The following is a 20,358-nucleotide window of genomic DNA, read 5'->3' on the forward strand; positions in this document are numbered from 1 at the left end:
GAGATTCACTGTTAATGACTCTACTCCAATGTATTTATTACAGCACTAACAAATCTGTGTTGATTACTGAGCAAGAGAAGTTATGAATAAACAATACTTAGCAAAGGCAAGACTTGTGACACAGTCCTTACTGTTAAAGCCTGTTCTCGACCTGAGTTTTAACAACTATAAAACAGAAACACTGTCTTCTGCCATGTGGTTTATAACATGCTTTGGAAGCATAAAAGAGTTTAATTCAAAAGCCCAGTAACATGAGCTGTTGTTATCTTACTTGAAGACTTAAAGAATTTAGTGCTCTTAATCAGCAGGCAGAATTCTTTTTTTTTTTTCTTTTTTTTCTTTTTTTTTTTCCAGAAGTTAGCAAGAAAGAAACTTATTGTATCTGTATCTTTAAGGTAGTCCTTCAGGCTATTTGGGAAATCCCAAACTTAGTTATATCCTTAAACTTTTCATTTGCAGTGGAAAAGTCATAGTTTTCACCTGGTCTTAACGCTGAATAAAGAATAGAAAAAATGCAGTACAGTTCTTTATTTCAGATTGCATAAAAATACAGAAATTCACTTCCTCTAATTGTTGGAAAAAATGGTCACCACTTAAAACTGTATGCTTGCTTAAAAGTAAAGACATATAATTTAAAAACAAAGTTTGAGAGAGAAATAAGCAACAGGTCTAAGCAAGCTCATCATCTGATTTGCTTGTAAGTACTCCTCCATGTACTGTAACAGCCCATGCTTATGTGCACCCTGCTGAGCATAGCCATGTTTCCGACTTTTTATGTTTATGTGTTTGAATCACCTTACCCTTCAAACAAAATACTCTCAAACAAAAAACACTGAAAGTGTTTCTAGTCAAAGGCAAAACATATCAATGGAAAATGTAGCCTGCAGCTACATGAAAAATCCAGCAGAGGTGGAGACAACTGGAAAGCTCCGCAAGTCCATGGGCTTTGCATTACCGTATGACTAGCTTGCTGATTTTACAGGTATGAGATACACACAGTACTAATATCTGATCTAACACACTTTCCACTCTGACAAAACATGAACTTGTGTATGCTCGTTTTTTCCTATAAAAGTCACTTTAAAATGTTTCAACCTGCATAAAAATAAATATTTACATGTGCATATATACATAGTGCCAAACAGTACAGTACTCTTTCCATTTCACCACACAGACTTCATGGAAAGAGAAATAACATTAAGTGTTGCAGAACTATATAGAGATTTCTATATTCTTGTTGGAGCTAATGAAAGCTACCATTGCATGGCACTGCTAAGGCCACAGGAGTTCTGATGCTGGAGTCAGTGCAACATGCATTAGGCTGCATTCCTCTGCTTCTATCTGAGATTTTACAGATAGAATTGAAATCTATTAATTGCACTTGTAAATCAGATCCAACAAATTCCTAAGGGCCATAAACTCTGCTAGCAAAAGCCACTGAATGAATCTGGCTGTAAAGCCAAAGTAAGTTTTGGCTGTTTCTCATTAATTATTAAATAACTAATTTGGAGTCAGTGAAAAATCTGAATGATACAAATGCTTACTTTTCCATGTCAGTCTACATCTGCAACACATAATGGAATTTTTACACTCAGGTGCCAAAACAACAACAACAAAAAAAAAAGCAGTTCTCAGCTCTTTTTGTTACTTGCATATTAGTACAGAGGTTAAAGACAGCAAGTACTGATTGCTTAAGGTACAGATGCTGATAACCTGAAGTTTGAACAACCCTTCAGGAGATCAACACACCACTGCTGTAAGGACTTTGGTGATTCAGGCTTGTCAGAAAGGAGGGATTTCTTAAATTTCCTATGAATTCACGAGGGTGCAGAGACCCACAGCTGCAGCTACGGGGAGCTGCCCTGCTCCACAAGGTAACAGATGGAAAACATGGTGAAAAACATGATGAGAAATCAGTGCCCCCCTGGGGGGAGGACTTTAGCATAGACTAAACAACAGCTTAGAAACCTAACTTGTGCTTTGCTAGAGTTTAGACTTTTTCTGCTTTCCCATAATATGCAGCTTTGTTCTGTGGTATTATTACACTAACCACATAATAAAAATAACATATATATAGCAAAATAGTTACAAAAATAGCAAACAACAAAAATAAACATTTCCTGCACCTTTGCAATTCCAAAGCTTTGTCACCAATGTTCTGTGCTAACAGCAGACTTCTTTGCTATCTTCTTGGATGCAATCATTGATAGAAGCCACCACACCCAAGTCCACACCATTCTTAAAGCACCAACAAATCCAGGTCTCAAGATAAAGCCCAAAGTGAGATGCATGCTGAAATATAGGCACCACGCTTAGGAGCGGGTGTACTGCACTGTGCTGTACTTGGTGACCCTGGAGGACTTGCTCAGCGTGGAGCTGGCAGGAGGTGCCCCCTCCACAGCTGAGCCTACCTGGTTCAGCAGGGAGTCCGTGATCAGCACGTGCTCTTGCCTTCCTGCGCTGGCACCGTCTGCCCGCTCAGCTCTGCCTGCCCCCCCTGAAGTTGTGAGGACCTTCTCGTTCACCACCACGCTCTGCCCCTCAGACAAGGCAGGGAAGCTCAGCGAGCCCTGCTCGCCAGCAGGCACTAGCACCCTCTCCCGCTCCCTCACCACCACGTACTTTGAGTCGGTGAGGTCTTGAACCGTCATGGTTCCTGCCCTAGGGCCCTCTGACTTCACCATCCTTTCCGTAACCACCACGTTGCTTCCAGAGGGCAGGTCGGGGATTTCCACCATTCCCTGCAAGCTTGATGCAGGGGCCAGCACCCTCTCTGTCACCACCACGTTCTCTGAAAACTGGGGATCTATAAAAACAGCAGCTGGGTGGGCAGGGCCCCCTGCAGAATAGGATGTTTCCGTCATGGTGACATTGGTCTCCGCATAGGATGTGGGATGGGGACAGATGTCATGCTGCCCAGACCGTGACGAGAAGGTTGTCTCCGTGACCACCTCCTGGGACACAGCCTCTTGTCCCATGCCACCACCTGCCTGTGCTGGCGGGACGGACAAGAAGTGGCTGCCCGAGGAGAATGCTTGTTTGGAGCTGAAAGCTTTTTGCTGATTTAAGAGCTGTGAGCTTGCATCATGAACGCCGAAAGCAGATTCATTCCTGGAGCTACCATCTTTCATGTCGATGTGTCTACCTATGCATATTTCTGCTAGAGTCTTAAATTTATCTCCTAAATCATCAAGAAAGTGGTCATCAAAGTCGCCCTCAATAAAGCTGCAGCAGCCGATGGAGCCATGGGGGGAGCCAGACTCCCCCTGGGAATAGACCAGGAGACAGTCCCTTGCAGCTTGGGCTTCATCTTCTTCCGCAAAAGAGACAGCTTTCTGAAGACAGGAAGCAAAAGCAAGCAAAAGATCATTAGTGGCACTTTCAGACAGTAAATTTGAAAAAAAATCAGGCATGGTTGGTCAAAAGGATCATAATAAAATTTAACTGAACCCACAGCAACTGTAAATGAACTAAGGACAGTACTAGAACTGCTTTTTGCTTTTTTGAAGTTAGCCTGAACTTAACAGTATGAGAAAAACAAAAAACAGCAACAAACAAACAAACTAAAAAACAACACAGAGCACTTTGGAATTAAATTGAAAGCCTCAGGTATATCACCATCTCCTACTATTTCCTCCCAGACTACTGTTTATGATACTATTCTGTCCTCACAAACAGACAAAGATATTACGTGTATTTTGGTTCAGTGAATGAACTTCATCTATAACTAGGTCTTTGTGTGAGAGTACCAAAACCATGCCTGAGAGTATCCTCACATTTAAACATATTAGTACATGCTGACATGTCATCACCTGCCATGGCTCTTCTCACTTGTGTAGCCTGCAGGATCACACCCAAAGAATCAAACAGCAAATAAATCACCAAATTAAATGGTTTGGCATGCATGGACACATGGTCCAGCATATAAACTGGATCTATGCAGACCATTTTGGAACAAGGTGGGCTTTTGGGTTCAGACTTTATTGCTTCCAGGGCCAGCTCAGTCTGAGAGCAGTGTCTGCAATAGGGCTGCTGCTGATGCTAGCACAATTATCTTCGTATGCTCTTGCACCAGCTGCAGTTCCAGGAGTGAAGATAGCCAAATCCTCTGGGGCTGCTGAACCAGCTTTACATAATATGGTTACTAGCTTGTGCTCAGAACCACTCTTCTGACGCATTTGAAATTCTGGAGTGCATATCAGCTCAGGCATATGTGTAATGGGGTACATATCCAGATCTAAATTGATTCTGTATGTTTATCTGCATTTGATCCTGGAAGCAGGCACATAAGCAGAGATGCTTTGACAGAAATCAGCACACACCTGAACTACACAGTTTGGATATCTGTCTATTTTTTTTTCTTCTTTTTTTCCTTTTTCTTTTCCTTCTGTTTCTGAGGTACTTTAGCCTCCCAGAGGAGTAGAATCTTAACTAACCTTTTAGCCTCTCATAGTATATATAACCTTTACTAAGCCCTCCTACAGGAATTCAGCAGGCAGCTATGCTCTAAGTATGCCTTAACATTCAGAAGCAAAAAGAGCAGCAGGAAAGCAGAATTGCTACTATTGTGTCTGTTCACCCAGAAAACCAGTAGCTGGAGCACTCAGGAGATGCACAAGTCCTTCCGTCGACTAACCACCTAGATGTGATTCAAACCTGTACAGCTACTCCCCTGCACGGCCCCATTGTCAGCCAGCTGTAGAGAGTGAAAACGTTCTATTTGTAGAGGTGATGGATGATCTGTACACTCTTTGGCTTATGGAAGTGGAGTTTTCCCTATAGGTAGCTCACCAACCTAAGGACTTATGATGGGTGTTACAAAAGAAGCATAGCTGCATTGAATAGGATTATCCTATTGTTCAATGATTAGATAACAAAAAAATAATTCAGAAAAGGGATTTCAACATGTGCTCCTATGCTTCTGATAAAGCTTCTTTCACCCAAGCTATTGTGCAGACAAATCCAGCACTGCTTCATCAGCTATTTTGAATACGGAGACCCACCCTCTACCATTTGACTTTTGTGGCTTATCTTTCAAAAACTTGCTCCATGATAAGGTCTACAGCTGTGACTCATGAAGAGTCATCGGTGCCTCCCTACAGGACAGTTTCATATGCTCAAATCTCTGAGGTTTCTATCACATCATCTGCTTCATGGCTTCTTCCTGGACAAGGAGCTCCTTGGTCACTGGTGAATATTCTGGATCTCAAGCTTTGAGAGAAGGGTCTTGCCATTGGAGATTTGGTGAACAACCTAAGATGCTACAAAACTGAGCATTGTCAAGGTCTACATCCTACACGTGAGCCTAACACCCAAATCCTTAATGCCTCCACCCACATGCACGCAACATTGACCATTATTGGGATTGTTTACACATACACAAACCTATTTGTCTGTGTTTGTAACAACATAAATGGCATTTCACAGTCCTAAGTGTAAATCTCAGTATACTGTTATTCTCAGGTCATATGCTTACTTCATTGAAGTAGTCTCTTAAAAATTCTTCATTCATGGCTCCTGCAGTTCCCATCGCCATGCCTCTTCCAGCTGCTACCACGTTGCCTTCTCCAGCTGCCATGCCTTCAACACCTCCAGCTGCTGCAGCTCTGGCATGGTAATCAGCACCAGAAAGGAGATGTCTTTGCTCTTCCCATCCTTCCCTGGTAACGATGCTGCAATGCCCTCTTACATTAGAGGCAGAGCTGCCTCCGCATGCTGCAGCTTCCTCTGCACTCATTCCTCCTCCTGCTGCTGCTGCTCCTGTTGCTGCTCCTGCTGCTGCTCCTGCTGCTGCTGCTCCAGCAGTCACTCCTTTAGAGTTCCCCAGTGCAGTGGGTGGGATGATGCTTTGCAATAGCTGCATGAACAACACAAATTAGGATGTGACATTAAAGCTGGGCTGTCTAGCACACGGAACTCACCAAACCAGCAGCAGGGCTGGGTGGGACCTGGGAGGGTGCTGTCTTACATGTTTGAATTTGCACTTATACATGTTGCTGCAAAGGGCCTCCTGAAAGAGGGTGCAGCTTCCATGACTGTGTTCCCAAGGAGGATCACAGAAGTGTTTCTATAGGTTTTTGTTTTCTTAAAACTGAAAGGGTTGGGAGTGAAAGGGGCTGGGGAGGAAGGCTGCAAATCTCCAGGGCATTCAGCTGTTCCAAAAAAAGACTATGCCCAGCTTTGGGGAAGTGTGCATTGCCTGCTTTGTCCATGGAGTTACCTGGCCTTTTCGTCTTTTCTAGCAGTTTGGCTTCCCTGTAAAGTTTGTCATTTTTCATCATGAATTTTCTGTGCCCAAATCAAAGTCTTTTACTTGTTTCTTCATTATTGTGCAAAAGCAGGACAGTGTCATGCGTTTTGTTTTTTGGGTTGTGTAGGATAACAAGAAAGAGCAAACATGTTTTGCATTCACTGTTCTTTCTGTATATTTGATGTTTTTTTCTCTCCCTTCCCCCTTTTTCTTCAGTAAGAGTTTTGCTTTGTTTAAGAAGAGTAACACACAAGGAAGTAATTTAAAATGCAACCTGCAAATTTAAACCAGTGATGGGAAGCTAAGCTTTACAACCTGTTCTTTCACTGCTTTACTCCCAAATAGGCAGAAAACATTCCATGCTTGCAGATGCAAATACTTCACTCTTTATAGCATGGATGCTTTTCCCACACTTCTATCTTATGCTCAGATACTATCAGCATTTGCTTGATTGCTTTGCCTTTACTCTGGAATTTAAGCACTACAGTTGGTATTTTCTAGAGCTGCTGCTGGAATTCACCTTCCAAGCATCCTTCATTGAGCCTGATAGGGTTAACTTTAATTAATGCTTATGTGTGGTTAAAATCTGCTGTGCAGGTTTGAAACATCAGCCCATAATGTGGAGGAGATGCCAAGTGCAAAACTGAACAGCTGGATGGAAATCAAAGAGAAATGCTATTAGAGAAACATGCCTTCTCTTCAGGAGCTGCTCCTTCGCTGTTCCATTTACGCAACACCTCTTCACTGCAGTCTGGTATTGCAGCAAATCCCTTTGCTCCCGAGCCACATGGACACAACAGCAATAGCAGTGGAAGAACTGCAGGGAAACATCAGTCTGACATTACTTATGGGAAGATTAGGGTCAAAGCAGAGTAACAGCAAATGCTAAAGTCTGATGAGCTCCTATATAGAAATCTATCTTTAATGAGTTCATGATCATGAGGGCTAATAAAGACTGCAGACAAATTCCTAAACATTCAAGGTTATTTCCTAGAAACATGTGCCAGAATGGTTTCCTGAATAGTAAACTGTTAATTAACCTGTCACTTCTGCAGATAACCACATGCAGGTATTTATCTAAACTTCTATTGAAGATCTCATATAGCAAAACCAGCCCCTAAATATCATTGTACAACCTCAGCATTTCCAACTCCTCCTGTTCTGTTACTGCTAGATCGAGACAAAACTTATATGGATTTCACCTCACCAATCCTATGACACGCCTTCAGCATTACCTGAGGGGCTCAAAATAATCCAGTTTCAAGAGGAAAACATCTTCCTGTGGAATTAATTTTGTCTTGCTAGATTGCTGCCAATACAAGCAATGAACTATTGCCATTTCAAGTGCAGCACTGGTATATATATGGCCGTAATATGATTACAGGTATTTCTTATTTTTGAGCTGCTGTGTTGTCTTACCAAAGAACAACTTCATTTGCTACTCAGAGTAAGGAACCAGATCCGGGTCTGTAATGAGGGCGATAAGCATTGAGAGAGTGCTGCAGTTTAAGTGGGAAGTTAGGGTTCACAGAGGTAAGTGTGGGAAACACTAAAAGGATCCCTTAGTGCTTCTCCCTTGTTATTATGGCATCATAAACAAATATTAAAGTTGTACATATTCATTTCAAAACGCACAGCTTGAAATGCTTTGAGTGTGAAATGTCGATGTCACCAAAATTAACTGGAGATTTGCCATGACTTCACACAGACTAGGAGTTTACTCAAGATGATAAAACCTGGGAGTGGGACAGTTTCTTCCTTGGTGCCTTGCGCAACATATTCATAGTTCTTCTGAGATAACGTGAAACAATTACTTACGTAGCAGAAGTAAAAACGCCAAGATGATTAGTGCAACTGCTCCTGGTCCCAGGCCCACTGACGCATTGGAAATAAGTTTGTCTTTGCATCCACCATCAGCTGCACACGTACAAACAGTCAGTTGCAGGGACTGCCGCTGAGTGCAGCTCAACCCTTGTAAATCCCGTATTAAGAGAGGAACTTCAGATCTGCCCACCTTCAGGTTCTGGGGGACCAGCTGCACACTGGTGTCTGAGTCAGAATGGTGTGGTTAAAGAAAGAAGAAAAAAAGCACACAAGAAAAAAGTGAACAAAAAGTTAAGTCCTGTAAACGTTCTCAAAATCCCAACAAGTCCCCTCCAGTTAGGATCTCCCAATGCAATCACCTTAAATTCAGAGCTGCTGGTACAGCATGTGTGCTCTTATCAAGTAATTCATGTGGTAACAAAGCAGCCCTGCTCACTTGCAGTCTCAGATAACTATGGAAGAGCTTCACATCAGCAGACCCATCATGTAAGACTAACCAGCTGCTTACATAGCACTAATCTTCACTTCATCCAGACAGCTAAAGTCTGAATTCCCCTAAGACACTGTCAGTCTTTAGGAGATTAATCTGTTGTAGGCCACTGGCAGAGACCAGGTAGCCAGAATACTAACCAATACTAATCCTGCAGCTGCCCCATGTTGAGGACAGGACTAGGCAAGAGATGCCCAGATAATCCCAGCTGTGGAACACCAACCTGTTTTGAAAAGTTGTGATCTCTACAATTACTGCTAGTCTGGCTACAAGCAGTGTAAGGAAACGTAAGAAGATTTCTTTTTTATCCTTAGTTGTGACTGGGACAACTCTGCTGACTGCTTTGTAGTGTTATGCTGTAGGACTATGGATGATAAGAATGAATCTAAGAAAAAGAACTTCTTGTGCCTTCAATCTTCCTTCCAAGTATTTCGTAGGTTTATATGAATAGGAATGTAAGAAGAAAATGCTCATCTCATTTTGAAATACTCATTAAAATTAAGTATGATTTAACAATTCATGCTGCTTTGTGGACAGCATGAACTACTTGATAAGAATAAAGACTTTTATGATTATGTTCTACTGCACTGGATAATCTTGGACAGGTTACACTGTATTTCCTCTTTTCAAGACCCACACTTTGCAGATGGATTTTTTCCTTTTTTCTTTTTTTTTTTTTTATTTTTATTTTAAAAAGACGTTGGAGTAACTACAGCCAATTAACAACCGTATCTCCTAGCTCAGTTTTAAAGAAAAGCGTCCTCCAACATTGCATGCTTTTTGTGGGAAGATGGGAATGTACCTCAATCTCAATGCCACCCGTGAAATCCTGGTTACTACATACAGAGGTCATCAAGCAAGAGCAGAACATAGGCAAAGAATCTTCTCATCTGACTTTGTATGTTGTTGTTGTTGTGTGTGTGTGTGGATCAGCCAAAGTGTCAGTTTGATTGTAATTAGCAAAGTGCAACATTCCTATGCAACTCCAGAGAACTGCTAGTAATTCAAAATATATTTTCTTACCATTTCTGTATGCAATTATCCAATTTTTTGCTGTCCCTTCTGGCTCATCAATGATAGTGAAAGTGAAGGGAGCACTGTTGGGGTAACTATCCAAATCACTAGCTGTTACATCAATTAGTTTTGCATCTGAACACACAGTCTGCACTGGGTTCTCAATAATTGGGCAGTTATCATTCTCATCTTTAACTTGAATAACAACTGTGCCAGTGACTGTTTTCGCAGGAAGATCTAAGGTTAGAAAATATGAAAAATGAAATCAATATTTGACAAGTACTGAAATTTCATCTTAAAATAAAAATAGTATTTTCCAAAACACAAACACTTCTGAAGTAAGTTCAAGAAATGAGAAACATGTTGGAAGTGCTCTCACTAGATTTTATAGGAGCAATATTTCATTCTTAATGTCAAGAAACATGTTGACAAAATTCTTCTGAAGGCAAGTTTTACTATCTTAAAAAACATTTTTTTGTATAGTTACACAATAACATGCAGATTGTAAAGAGAATTCTTATTAGATGTACAAGAAGATTGAAGAGTCTTTCTCACTTAGCTTTCCAGAAAATTTAAGACTCTGAAATCTGCCCATTATCATAGTGAGAAGCAGGTATTTTCCACCTTAACAGGGTATTTTCCTGTCAATATAAATCTTTACAGAACTTCTTGTAACAGTTCACCTCCAGACAGCCAAAGAGAAACAGGCATCCCAAGAACCCAGTCCAAGGTTCATTCCATTTCACAGAGTTGCCCATGTCTCTCCTCCAAATACAGAGCCTATGGGAAATGGCACTAGGTGCCTAACTTTTAGGCAGTTAAAGATAGGGAGGTTAAGCCAACCGTAGTTATAGAAAGACAAACTAAGTCCTAAATGAACAGAAAATTAACAAAATATATCTGACCAAGCAGCACAAAAACAAAACCCTCTAAACTTACCAGTAGTTACACCCAACATGGTGAAAGTGTAGGTGCCGTTTACTACATGTTGTGATTCGTAATCAAGGCTTTTGGCAAGTTGAATTTCACCTGTAACTGTATTTATGTTGATCCAGTTTGCTACGTCTCTTCCTTTGATGTATCTGATTAAGATCACATATAAAGATGTACACATTTATAAAGATCAAAACAACCATCACCAGAAAAAGCAGCTTCACATTATGCTCGCTCTTCATTTAGAGCAGAGACCAACCCCCTAGGCCAAGGCCTAATGCTCCTGCCACTGTAATTGGTTTGAACTATTAACCTAAGATTATAAACCTCCCCTGAATGTTGAAACCTGCTTTTCCCTAAGGAATGTAGGTGTAGCAGTGTTATAAAAGGTAGGTTCAGGGAGTGAGAACCAAGCAGGAGGGGAACCTGCTGCTGGCCATGGTGGTCTCCTTCCCCCGACCTTGCTCCCAGCACTGGAAGAACAGCAGCCACCCAAAGAGGCAGCATTAGAGGCATGGGGGAAAGGGACCCAGGTCTAGTTATGCACCTCTGCCAGTCCACACCATTTCTAAATGGCAGCTCAAGATTTTAGCTGAAGAGCTGTGATTCAAAAATCTAAACACAGCTGCATGCACGTGCATGCGGACTTATCTACCCTAACACCCTTTTTGTCCAATTTCTGTGTGTTTCTGCCTACTCCTTCCTAATGTTTCTGCAGTCAATGAAGTCAAATGAGCAAACATGCTCTCAAAAACAGAAAGGCATGACAAATGGCAAGCAAGCACAGATAATTTCAGCACGAACTCTTGGCTCACCATATATGACAAAACATAGGATTTTCAAGCCAACAACTTTCTGCATAATAGAATACTCATGGTGAAGATGTTCTTTTAGGTGTAAATTGTGCATAGTAGAAAACAGATTGCCTTGGAAATTATCTCAGTTCAGTTACCATATTTTTCAGTAAGATGTGACATGCTCAGTTATGATGGTTATAAAAAGACTCTTACTTTATGTTCGTTGCTACTTTTCCTGTGTCTTCATCAAGTGCTTGATACTGTCCAATAATCTGGGTTACTCGCAGGCTCTCACTTGCAGTAATAATTTTTGTGCCACCGGGGAATACAGGGCCTTCCCGCACATTAATCACTTTAATTTTGATGGGAATTGTTTGTGCTTTATAACTGTTTTTAATTGACTTATGGAATTCTGCTTTGTTTGTAACAACAACACCCAAGTTCAGGCTTTGCATTTCTTCATAGTTTAGTTCCTAGAGCAATCAAAAACAAACAAAGAAAAACTCAGAATTTGATAGGATTTGATACCCAGAAAACATTCAGACATTTAATATTTAAATAATACTGGTGAAGGATGCTACAGTGAAAAGAACTGTTGTTTAACATGTTACTCTCAATATAAAAAGCTTTAACTCTTGAAGAGTGCATATCTCATTTTTTATGGATGGCACCATAGTTATAACTTGATGTTATTCAATTTTAACTAATTTAGAGAAGGTACAATGAGTCCCACACGTATATTCTGTCTTTGCCTTCAGTGAATCAGTACTCAGAATTACTCTGCTCTTCCAATTTTTTTCAACCAATGCAGTTACTTCAGTAATGTTTATATATATATGTATATATACTATATGTATATGTATATATATGTATATATATAAAAATATTCATATACACATTTAAAATAATTATAAATTTTCAGATAAAACCAGCACAGCAAAAAAGAAAACGTAGGGCACTATGCATCTTCAGTTCCTGTGGATCAGAGAGCAGTGAAAATTTCATGGAAATTTGTAAAATAAGGAGTCTATCTGTGGCCATGGGAAATAAAGAAAATTAAACTGAGACCAGCAAGGATAGCAAGAATGTGAGAAAGCTTACAGAGTATGTGCTAGCACTGCTACCCAACAACAAGGAAAGTCTGGGGACTTCTGTCCCACTGGATATATCTGCCATCTCACGGAAAGTTAAGGGCAAAGCTGGACAGAATCATTATCTTGTACAGAATTATTGAATAGAGCACAAAAAGGTATGACAAAGGAGGAATATCCACCATGTAAATTTACAGTTTACTTACTGCATATAAATTGTGTGTCAATTTATACTAAAAAGAATCATTTATTCTAGTATGTAGAAGACTTTCTGAAGAATATACTAACCTTTACAAGAGTCAAAATTCCTTCATTTGTTTTGGTATCTGTTACTATACGAAAAAAGCCACCTTCATTACCAGAAACAAATGAAAAATTCGCCAGCCAGTTATCAGAAAACTCTTCATCTTTATCAAACACTTTTATTCGCATAATTTCCACATTTGCTCTGTTTTCTTCAATGCTTCCTTCAAACTGCAATCAAAAAAAATCTCCTCTTTAAAAAGATGTCACAATTTACTTCATTAATGCAAGAAGGTTTGCATAACATCTTATTAAGCAATGAGATACCAGCAGGTATAGGAACAATCCAAGTATCGTGATAAATGTACTTACTGCATGACCTTGAACCACAGGCAGGTTGTCGTTGACATCCAGAATCTTGATTTCTAAAGAACATGTTGCTTTATTTCCACCTGATGCACCATCAAGATCTTTTGCCTCTACCACCAAAGAATAGCTACTTTGTGTCTGTTGTTAAAAATAAATAAATAAAAAAAATAAAATAAGAAGTGCTTAAACAGGCTTTTTTTCTTCTTTGAGGTATTATTGCCATCATATTTTGGTCATCCCTCTCATGCAATAGCCAGTTATAATATCTCTCTAGCCAGTATTAAATCTCACGTACAACTGTCTCTATTACAGTAGAGCTGAGGCTTAGAAAAGAATTTCTGAGTTCTGTATTTTCCTCAAAGAATTAGACTGTGCTCAAATGGAGAATGACAAAATTTGATCGGCCATGAACAGGGACAGGAACATATCTGCATGTTAGGGCAGGGCTAGATTCAGAGATGTTGTCCTCAGATACAGAATGCTAGCATAAACATCACCATCTGCTGGCCAGTGAAAATACATGCGAGCATAAGGAAAACTGCTGGTAATAAGTGGTTTTCAACACTGTTTCACAGCAGCACCCATCCTTAATCTTTGTAACAAAATTTGCATAGCAGGCTACTCTATACGCAATCAGCAGCTCTGCAGGTGGTGATCTGGATTGTCCTTGCCACACATTCACCAGCAACAAAATGATCCCTTGGATATACAGGAAGGTCAGAAAGCAACAGCCATTGGGCTGGAACTGCTAGGGAGGTGACAAGGTGAATGAAAGCTTTCTCTCAGCCCCTCCCACAGTCCCCACAAAATTCACATCAGCCAGGCAAGAAATTGTCCTTTTATCCCAAGTGGGGTGAAATAAAAAAAAGTGATATAACAGATAGTAGAAGAATGTTGTTAACTGATAAATTATTATTATTTTTTTTTTACCTCTCTGTCAAGGTTTATTGTTGCTACTCGAACCTCTCCAGTATCTTTATTCATGCTGAATGCAGAACTAGGGTTTTGGGATATGATCCTGAAAGCAATTTTGGAATTCGGGTTGTTTGGTTCATCTGCATCTGTTGCATTTATCTTCATTACAATTGTACCTGAAAAAAAGCAAACAAAATTGAGTATTTGGTTATGCTGCACTGCACTGGCAAGTATTTAACTATAATGTCACAGATAAGAGAGTGCTGTCAGACGTCCTGCACAATTCTTTAATGCCCTTGCCTTTACTTATTTATTTAATAGAGCTGAAGAAGCATTCTTGAAATCCATCATGTTAAAAGTATGTCACTTAGCAAACAAAATCACACTATCAACACACACCTGCAACCCACAGAATTCAATGCACCAGAACTGTTCAATGGGTCGAACTCTGATAGAGTTCTGATTAAGAAATATGACAGAAAACTGTCAATACTGTACAGAGAAGAGAGAAATGTTTTAGAAAGTAAGTTGCATTTCCCCTCACATCATTCTAAAGGGAGCAGTACTGACTTTTGCACCCCAACACCAATAAAAACAATTGCTCTGTTTTGACTGATGTTCTCCAATAGCTTCACTCAAAATACATGGTGGCCACCACGCTGCAATCCCCTTGTAAGTCATGGCATAGGATACTGTCCTCTTGGAAGGGGTCTACTTCAGTGTTCAGTGCCAGTACTTGGGTTTGAATGTTAACTACAATTCAGGCAGAGAGATGCTTACCATATGGCTACTACTGACTTGAAAGAGAGCCAAGGGTACTCAATACCTCACATAAATGGATGGTCAGTAATTTCTGTCTTCGGATTACCATGGCATTGAAATGGACACAATGTCAGGTATTTATTAGGATGTTTTACTCTGGGAAACAGTCTGTTGCTTCAAGATCTCCTCTTACGTTTACTGTCATTAACAGGAAAATTGCCATTAACTTGTTCTCTGAGGTTTGGGTCACTATCATATGCTATGAACAGCAAAGTACTTCTCCAGCCCATAGACAAAGGGCTATTTTAAGCACAGCAGTGCTGAGTCATAGAATCATAGATTCATTGGATTGGGAGACACCTTAAAGATATCTAATTCTGACACCCTTGTGATGGACAGGGACACCTCCCACCAGACCAGGTTGCTCAAAGCCCCATCCAGCCTGGCCTTGAACACCTCCAGGGACAGGGCATCCACAGCTTGTCTGGGCAGCCTGTTCCAGTGCCTTACCACCCCTACAGTGAAGAATTTCTTCCATATATCTCATCTAAATCTACCCTTCTTTAGTTTAAAGCCATTACTCCTTGTCTTATCACTGCATACCCTGTCAGAATCTCTCCCCAGTGTTTCTGTAGGCTCCCTTTAGGTACTAGAAGGCTGCTATGCGGTCTCCCTGGAGCCTTTTCTTCAGGCTGAATAACCCCAATTCCCTCAGCCTGTCTTCACAGGAGAGGTGCTCCAGCCCTCTGATCATCTTTGTGGCCTAATAACTTTAATAATTCTAATATATCTACGTCCTTCTTGTACTGGGATCTCCTAAAGCCCAAATAGGCTGGAATTGCCAGGCCAGATGACATTTTCCATGCAGTTTGTACTTAAGGACTCAGGTTCCGTGGTTAGTGGTAGCTTTGACACAAAAAGTTGCCATAAGAGGAAGTGTTGTTCTCTCTTGCCTTTATGCATCCACTTTCCCTTCATCATACCACACAGCTTAGCCCTGAATAAAAGCTTGCAATCACACTTGGATAACCTGTCCAACACAAGCCACAGAATGCATTGTTGTTACTTCAGATACGCTGCTGCAAAAATTACATTCACTTATGTCCTTGCATAAGTTGGGAAAAAAACAATTAAAAAAATAATTAAAGAACATATTACCTGTTTCACTTAATTCCTCAATTGAACCAACAAAAACTTCATGTGAAAACACTGGAGGATTGTCATTTATGTCCAGAATTTTAATTGGGAGGTCTATTGGATCTTCCAGTTTTGCTCCATTCTTATCTAATGCATGACCTCTGAGCTGAAATAATAGATAAACAATAAAGAAATACAAGTGACTGTGTGTATATATATGTATATATATATATTTCAGAATGTCTTGGGTTGAAAGGGACCTTAAAGATCATCTAGTTCCAACCCCCCTGCCATAGGCAGGGATGTGACCCACTAGATCAGGTTGCTCAGAGCCTCATCTATCCTGGGTCTTGAACACCTCCATGGACGGGGCATCCACAACCTCTCTGGACAACCTGTGCCAGTGCCTCACCACCCTCTGAGTGAAGAAATTCCTCCTAACCTCTAATCTAAATCTCCCCTCTTTTAGTTTAGAAAAATTCCCCCTTGTCCTGTCATTATCTGATTGAGCAAGAAGTCACTCTCCATCTTTTCTATAAGCCCCCTCCTTTAAGTACTGAAAAGCCACAATGAGGTCACCCCGAAGCCTTCTCTTCTCCAGGCTGAGCAGCCCCACCTCTCTCAGCCTTTCTTCATAGGAGAGGTGCTCCACCCTCTGATCACCTTTGTGGCCCTCCTCTGGACCCACTCTAACAGCCCCACATCCTTCTTGTGCTGGGGGCCCCAGACCTGGATGTAGCACTCCAGGACACAAGGGCAGAGCAGAGGCACACAATCACCTTCCTTAATCTGTTGTTCCTCTCTTGATGCAGCCCAGGACGCAGTTGACATTCTGGGCTACAAGCATGCACTGCTGGCTCATGTTGAGCTTTTTATCCACCAGAACCCCCAAGTCCTTTTCCACAGAGCTGCTCTCAACAACTTCTTATCCCTGTCTGTGCTTGTGTTTGGGATTGCTCCAGCCCAGGTACAGCACCTTGCACTTGGACTTGTTGAACCTCGTTAGGTTCACATGGGACCACTTCTCAAACTTCTCATCCCTTTGGATGGCATCCCTTCCTTCTGTTGTTATCAACTGCACCACTCAGGTTGGTGTCTTCAGCAAACTTGCTGTTTGGTGTCATTGATGAACTATGTCATTGATGAAGATATTAAACAGCACGGGTCCCAAGACAGATCCCCGAGGGACACCACTCATCACCAGCCTCCACCTGGACATAGAGCCATTGACCACCACTCTCTGGGTGCAATCTTCAAGCCAACTGCTTATTCACTGAATGGTCCACCCATCAAACCCATATCTCTCCAATCTGGAGACCAGGATGTCATGTAGGACCATGTCAAAGGCCTTACAGAAGTCCAGGTAGATGACATCGGTTGGTCTTCTCTTGTCAACTGGTAACAGTCATTCCATCACAGAAGGCCACCAGATTGGTCAGGCTTGATTTACTCTTGGTGAACCTGTGCTGGCTGTCTCAGATCACCTCTTTGTCTTGCATTTGTCTTGACATTGCTTCCAGGAGGATCGGTTCCATGATCTCATAATTTTCCCAAGCACGGGGGTGAGGATCACCAGTCTGTAGTTCCCCAGGTCTTCCTTTCTACCCTTTTTAAAAAATGGGAGTGATGTTTCCCTTTTTCTAGTCACCAGGGACTTTGTCTCACTGCCAGGACTTTTCAAATATGATGGAGAGAGGCTTGGAAACTGGGTCAGCCAATTGCTTCAGGACCCTTGGATGCATGTCATCAGGCCCCATAGATGTGTACTTTTTTAGTTTCATCAGATGGTCTCGAACGTGCTCTTCACTTACAGTGGGTGGGACTTTGCTCCCCCAGCCCTCATCTACAGGTTCAGGACAATGAGAGACGTGGGAAGCCTGACAGTCAGTGAAGACCGAGGCAAAGAAGTTGTTGAGTACCTCAGCCTTCTCCATGTCTGTTGTTACCAGTTCACCCTTTACATCCATCAGAGGGGGCACACTCTTCTTGGCCCTTCTTTTCTGAGCAATGTTGCTATAGAATCCTGCTATTGGCATCCCTTACCAAGCTCAGTTCCATTTGTGCCTTGGCTTTCCTGATCCCATCCCTGCACATCCACACAGCATCCCTGTGCTCTTTCCAGTCCACAGGTCCCTGCTTCCACTCCCTGTGCATTTCCTTCTTGCACCTCCATCTGACTAGCAGGTCCTTGCTCAGCCACACCAGCTGTCTGCCCTCCCTGCCCACTTTCTTACACAGGGGGCTGTAAAGTTCTTGTGCTCTAAGGAAAACATCCTTAAAGAATTGCTAGCTCTGTTCAGCCCCTTTGTCCCTAAGGACAGTGTTACAGGGGAACTCATCCACCAGGTCTTTAAATAGCTTGAAGTTCATTCTTCAAAAGTTCAGGGTCCTGACTTTGCTCTTTGCCAGGCCCGTATTTACCAAGATCACAAACTCAACCAGGGCATGGTCACTGCAGCATGGACTGCCTCCAGTCTTGACCTCTTTAATGAGCTCTTCAGCATTGAATGCATATACAGAAGATAAATATAAAGAAATATATACTATATATAACAAAAATATTAGCACTAACATAACATACTTATATGCACATATATAAATGTTCAGAAATGTTAAAACTACTTGAAGTTAACAAATATAAACAAAATAAATTAAAAAATGCCTAAGAGCATGTATAACGAAAAGGTTACTATTCAACTTACAAACAGCATTGGTGTCTTTTCTCTGTCAACCTTTCCTGTTATGTTCAGGTTCCCAGTCTTTCCATCGATAACAAATAATCCATAAGGAGGTTCTGTTACTCCTTGACCAGATATAGTATAAATTACCACTGTCCCTGCATCTTCACGATCAGAATGTATCTAGGAGGAATGTAAATAGCCTTTGATAAATAAAACCGCATTGAAAAACACAGAGAAGTTTGTTATTTTCATAACAAACAAAAATTAACATTAAATGCAGTTTTCCTACATTCCTGTGAGGGTAAACATGTTGAGATGAATGCAGGAAGAGTTAACTAGTTTGTCTGAGGGACTAGTCTGGGGAGATGAGCATAATGGGTACGGCAACAGCTGGGATCCATGGAGTGGAGAGGTCTGTAGGAGACAATTGGGACTGCTTGGACAAAAGAGAGCTGGACAGCATACAAGCATAAGGAAGACTGATTGGAAAGGCTAGAAAAGCACTGAGTTAAGATAAAAAGCTGGAGTGAGGGAAAAAGGAGGAAACTGGCTGCTTAAATGGATGGGGACAAATAAAACATGGAAAAAGACCATGGAGGGAAAAAAAAACAAACACATTAAGAGTCTGGAACAATGAGTTCAGCAGAGGAGGTTAAAGTTATTTGATCAAAGCCTGAAAATGAAACAGGGCATCTTTTTAAAAAAGACGAGTCACAGAATCACAGAATCACAGAATTTCTAGGTTGGAAGAGACCTCAAGATCATCGAGTCCAACCTCTGACCTAACACTAACAGTCCCCACTAAACCATATCCCTAAGCTCTACATCTAAATGTCTTTTAAAGACCTCCAGGGATGGTGACTCCACCACTTCCCTGGGCAGCCTGTTCCAGTGTCTAACAACCCTTTCAGTAAAGAAGTTCTTCCTAACATCTAACCTAAAACTCCCCTGGTGCAACTTAAGCCCGTTCCCCCTCATCCTGTCACCAGGCACGTGGGAGAACAGGCCAACCCCCACCTCGCTACAGCCTCCTTTAAGGTATCTGTAGAGAGCGATAAGGTCGCCCCTGAGCCTCCTCTTCTCCAGGCTGAACAAGCCCAGCTCCTTCAGCCGCTCCTCATAGGACTTGTTCTCCAGGCCCCTCACCAGCTTGGTCGCCCTTCTCTGGACCCGCTCAAGCACCTCGATGTCCTTCTTGTAGCGAGGGGCCCAAAACTGAACACAGTACTCGAGGTGCGGCCTCACCAGAGCCGAGTACAGGGGGACAATCACTTCCCTAGCCCTGCTGGTCACACTATTTCTTATGCAAGCCAGGATGCTGTTGGCCTTCTTGGCCACCTGAGCACACTGCTGGCTCATATTCAGCCGACTGTCCACCATCACTCCCAGGTCCTTCTCTGCCTGGCAGCTCTCCAACCACTCATCTCCCAGCCTGTAGCTCTGCTTGGGGTTATTGCGCCCCAGGTGCAGGACCTGGCACTTGGCCTTGTTGAACTTCATGCAGTTGACCTCAGCCCATCGGTGCAGCCTATCCAGATCCTCCTGCAGAGCTTTCCTACCCTCGAGCAGATCGACACACGCACCTAACTTGGTGTCATCTGCAAACTTACTGAGGGTGCACTCAATGCCCTCGTCCAGATCATTGATGAAGATATTAAAGAGGACCGGCCCCAGCACCGAGCCCTGGGGAATGCCACTAGTGACTAGCCTCCAACTGGACTTGACTCCATTTACCACGACTCTTTGGACCCGGCTATCCAGCCAGTTTCTAACCCAACGAAGCGTGCGCCAGTCCAAGCCAAGAGCAGCCAGTTTCTTGAGGAGAATGCTGTGGGAGATGGTGTCAAAAGCC

General features: G+C 41.9%; 1 protein-coding gene across 1 annotated transcript in view; it reads right to left on the reverse strand.

The window, feature by feature from the left end:
• Nucleotides 1–513: 513 nt before the first annotated feature.
• DSG2 (desmoglein 2) overlaps nucleotides 514–20,358 on the reverse strand; it is a 29,537-nt gene continuing 9,692 nt past the window's right edge. Inside the window, exons 4-15 of the mRNA XM_068671811.1 lie at nucleotides 18,528–18,686; nucleotides 15,847–15,991; nucleotides 13,942–14,102; nucleotides 13,015–13,149; nucleotides 12,688–12,873; nucleotides 11,522–11,781; nucleotides 10,518–10,660; nucleotides 9,588–9,815; nucleotides 8,069–8,299; nucleotides 6,943–7,067; nucleotides 5,477–5,857; nucleotides 514–3,335 (exon numbers count right to left, since the gene is read on the reverse strand). Coding sequence (XP_068527912.1) covers nucleotides 2,313–3,335; nucleotides 5,477–5,857; nucleotides 6,943–7,067; nucleotides 8,069–8,299; nucleotides 9,588–9,815; nucleotides 10,518–10,660; nucleotides 11,522–11,781; nucleotides 12,688–12,873; nucleotides 13,015–13,149; nucleotides 13,942–14,102; nucleotides 15,847–15,991; nucleotides 18,528–18,686 — 3,177 coding nt within the window. The 3' untranslated portion in view covers nucleotides 514–2,312. The remainder of the gene's footprint in view (nucleotides 3,336–5,476; nucleotides 5,858–6,942; nucleotides 7,068–8,068; nucleotides 8,300–9,587; nucleotides 9,816–10,517; nucleotides 10,661–11,521; nucleotides 11,782–12,687; nucleotides 12,874–13,014; nucleotides 13,150–13,941; nucleotides 14,103–15,846; nucleotides 15,992–18,527; nucleotides 18,687–20,358) is intronic.

Source organism: Anas acuta, chromosome 2 (genome assembly GCF_963932015.1).
Source record: "Anas acuta chromosome 2, bAnaAcu1.1, whole genome shotgun sequence".
In the NCBI taxonomy this organism is placed as follows: Eukaryota; Metazoa; Chordata; class Aves; order Anseriformes; family Anatidae; genus Anas; species Anas acuta.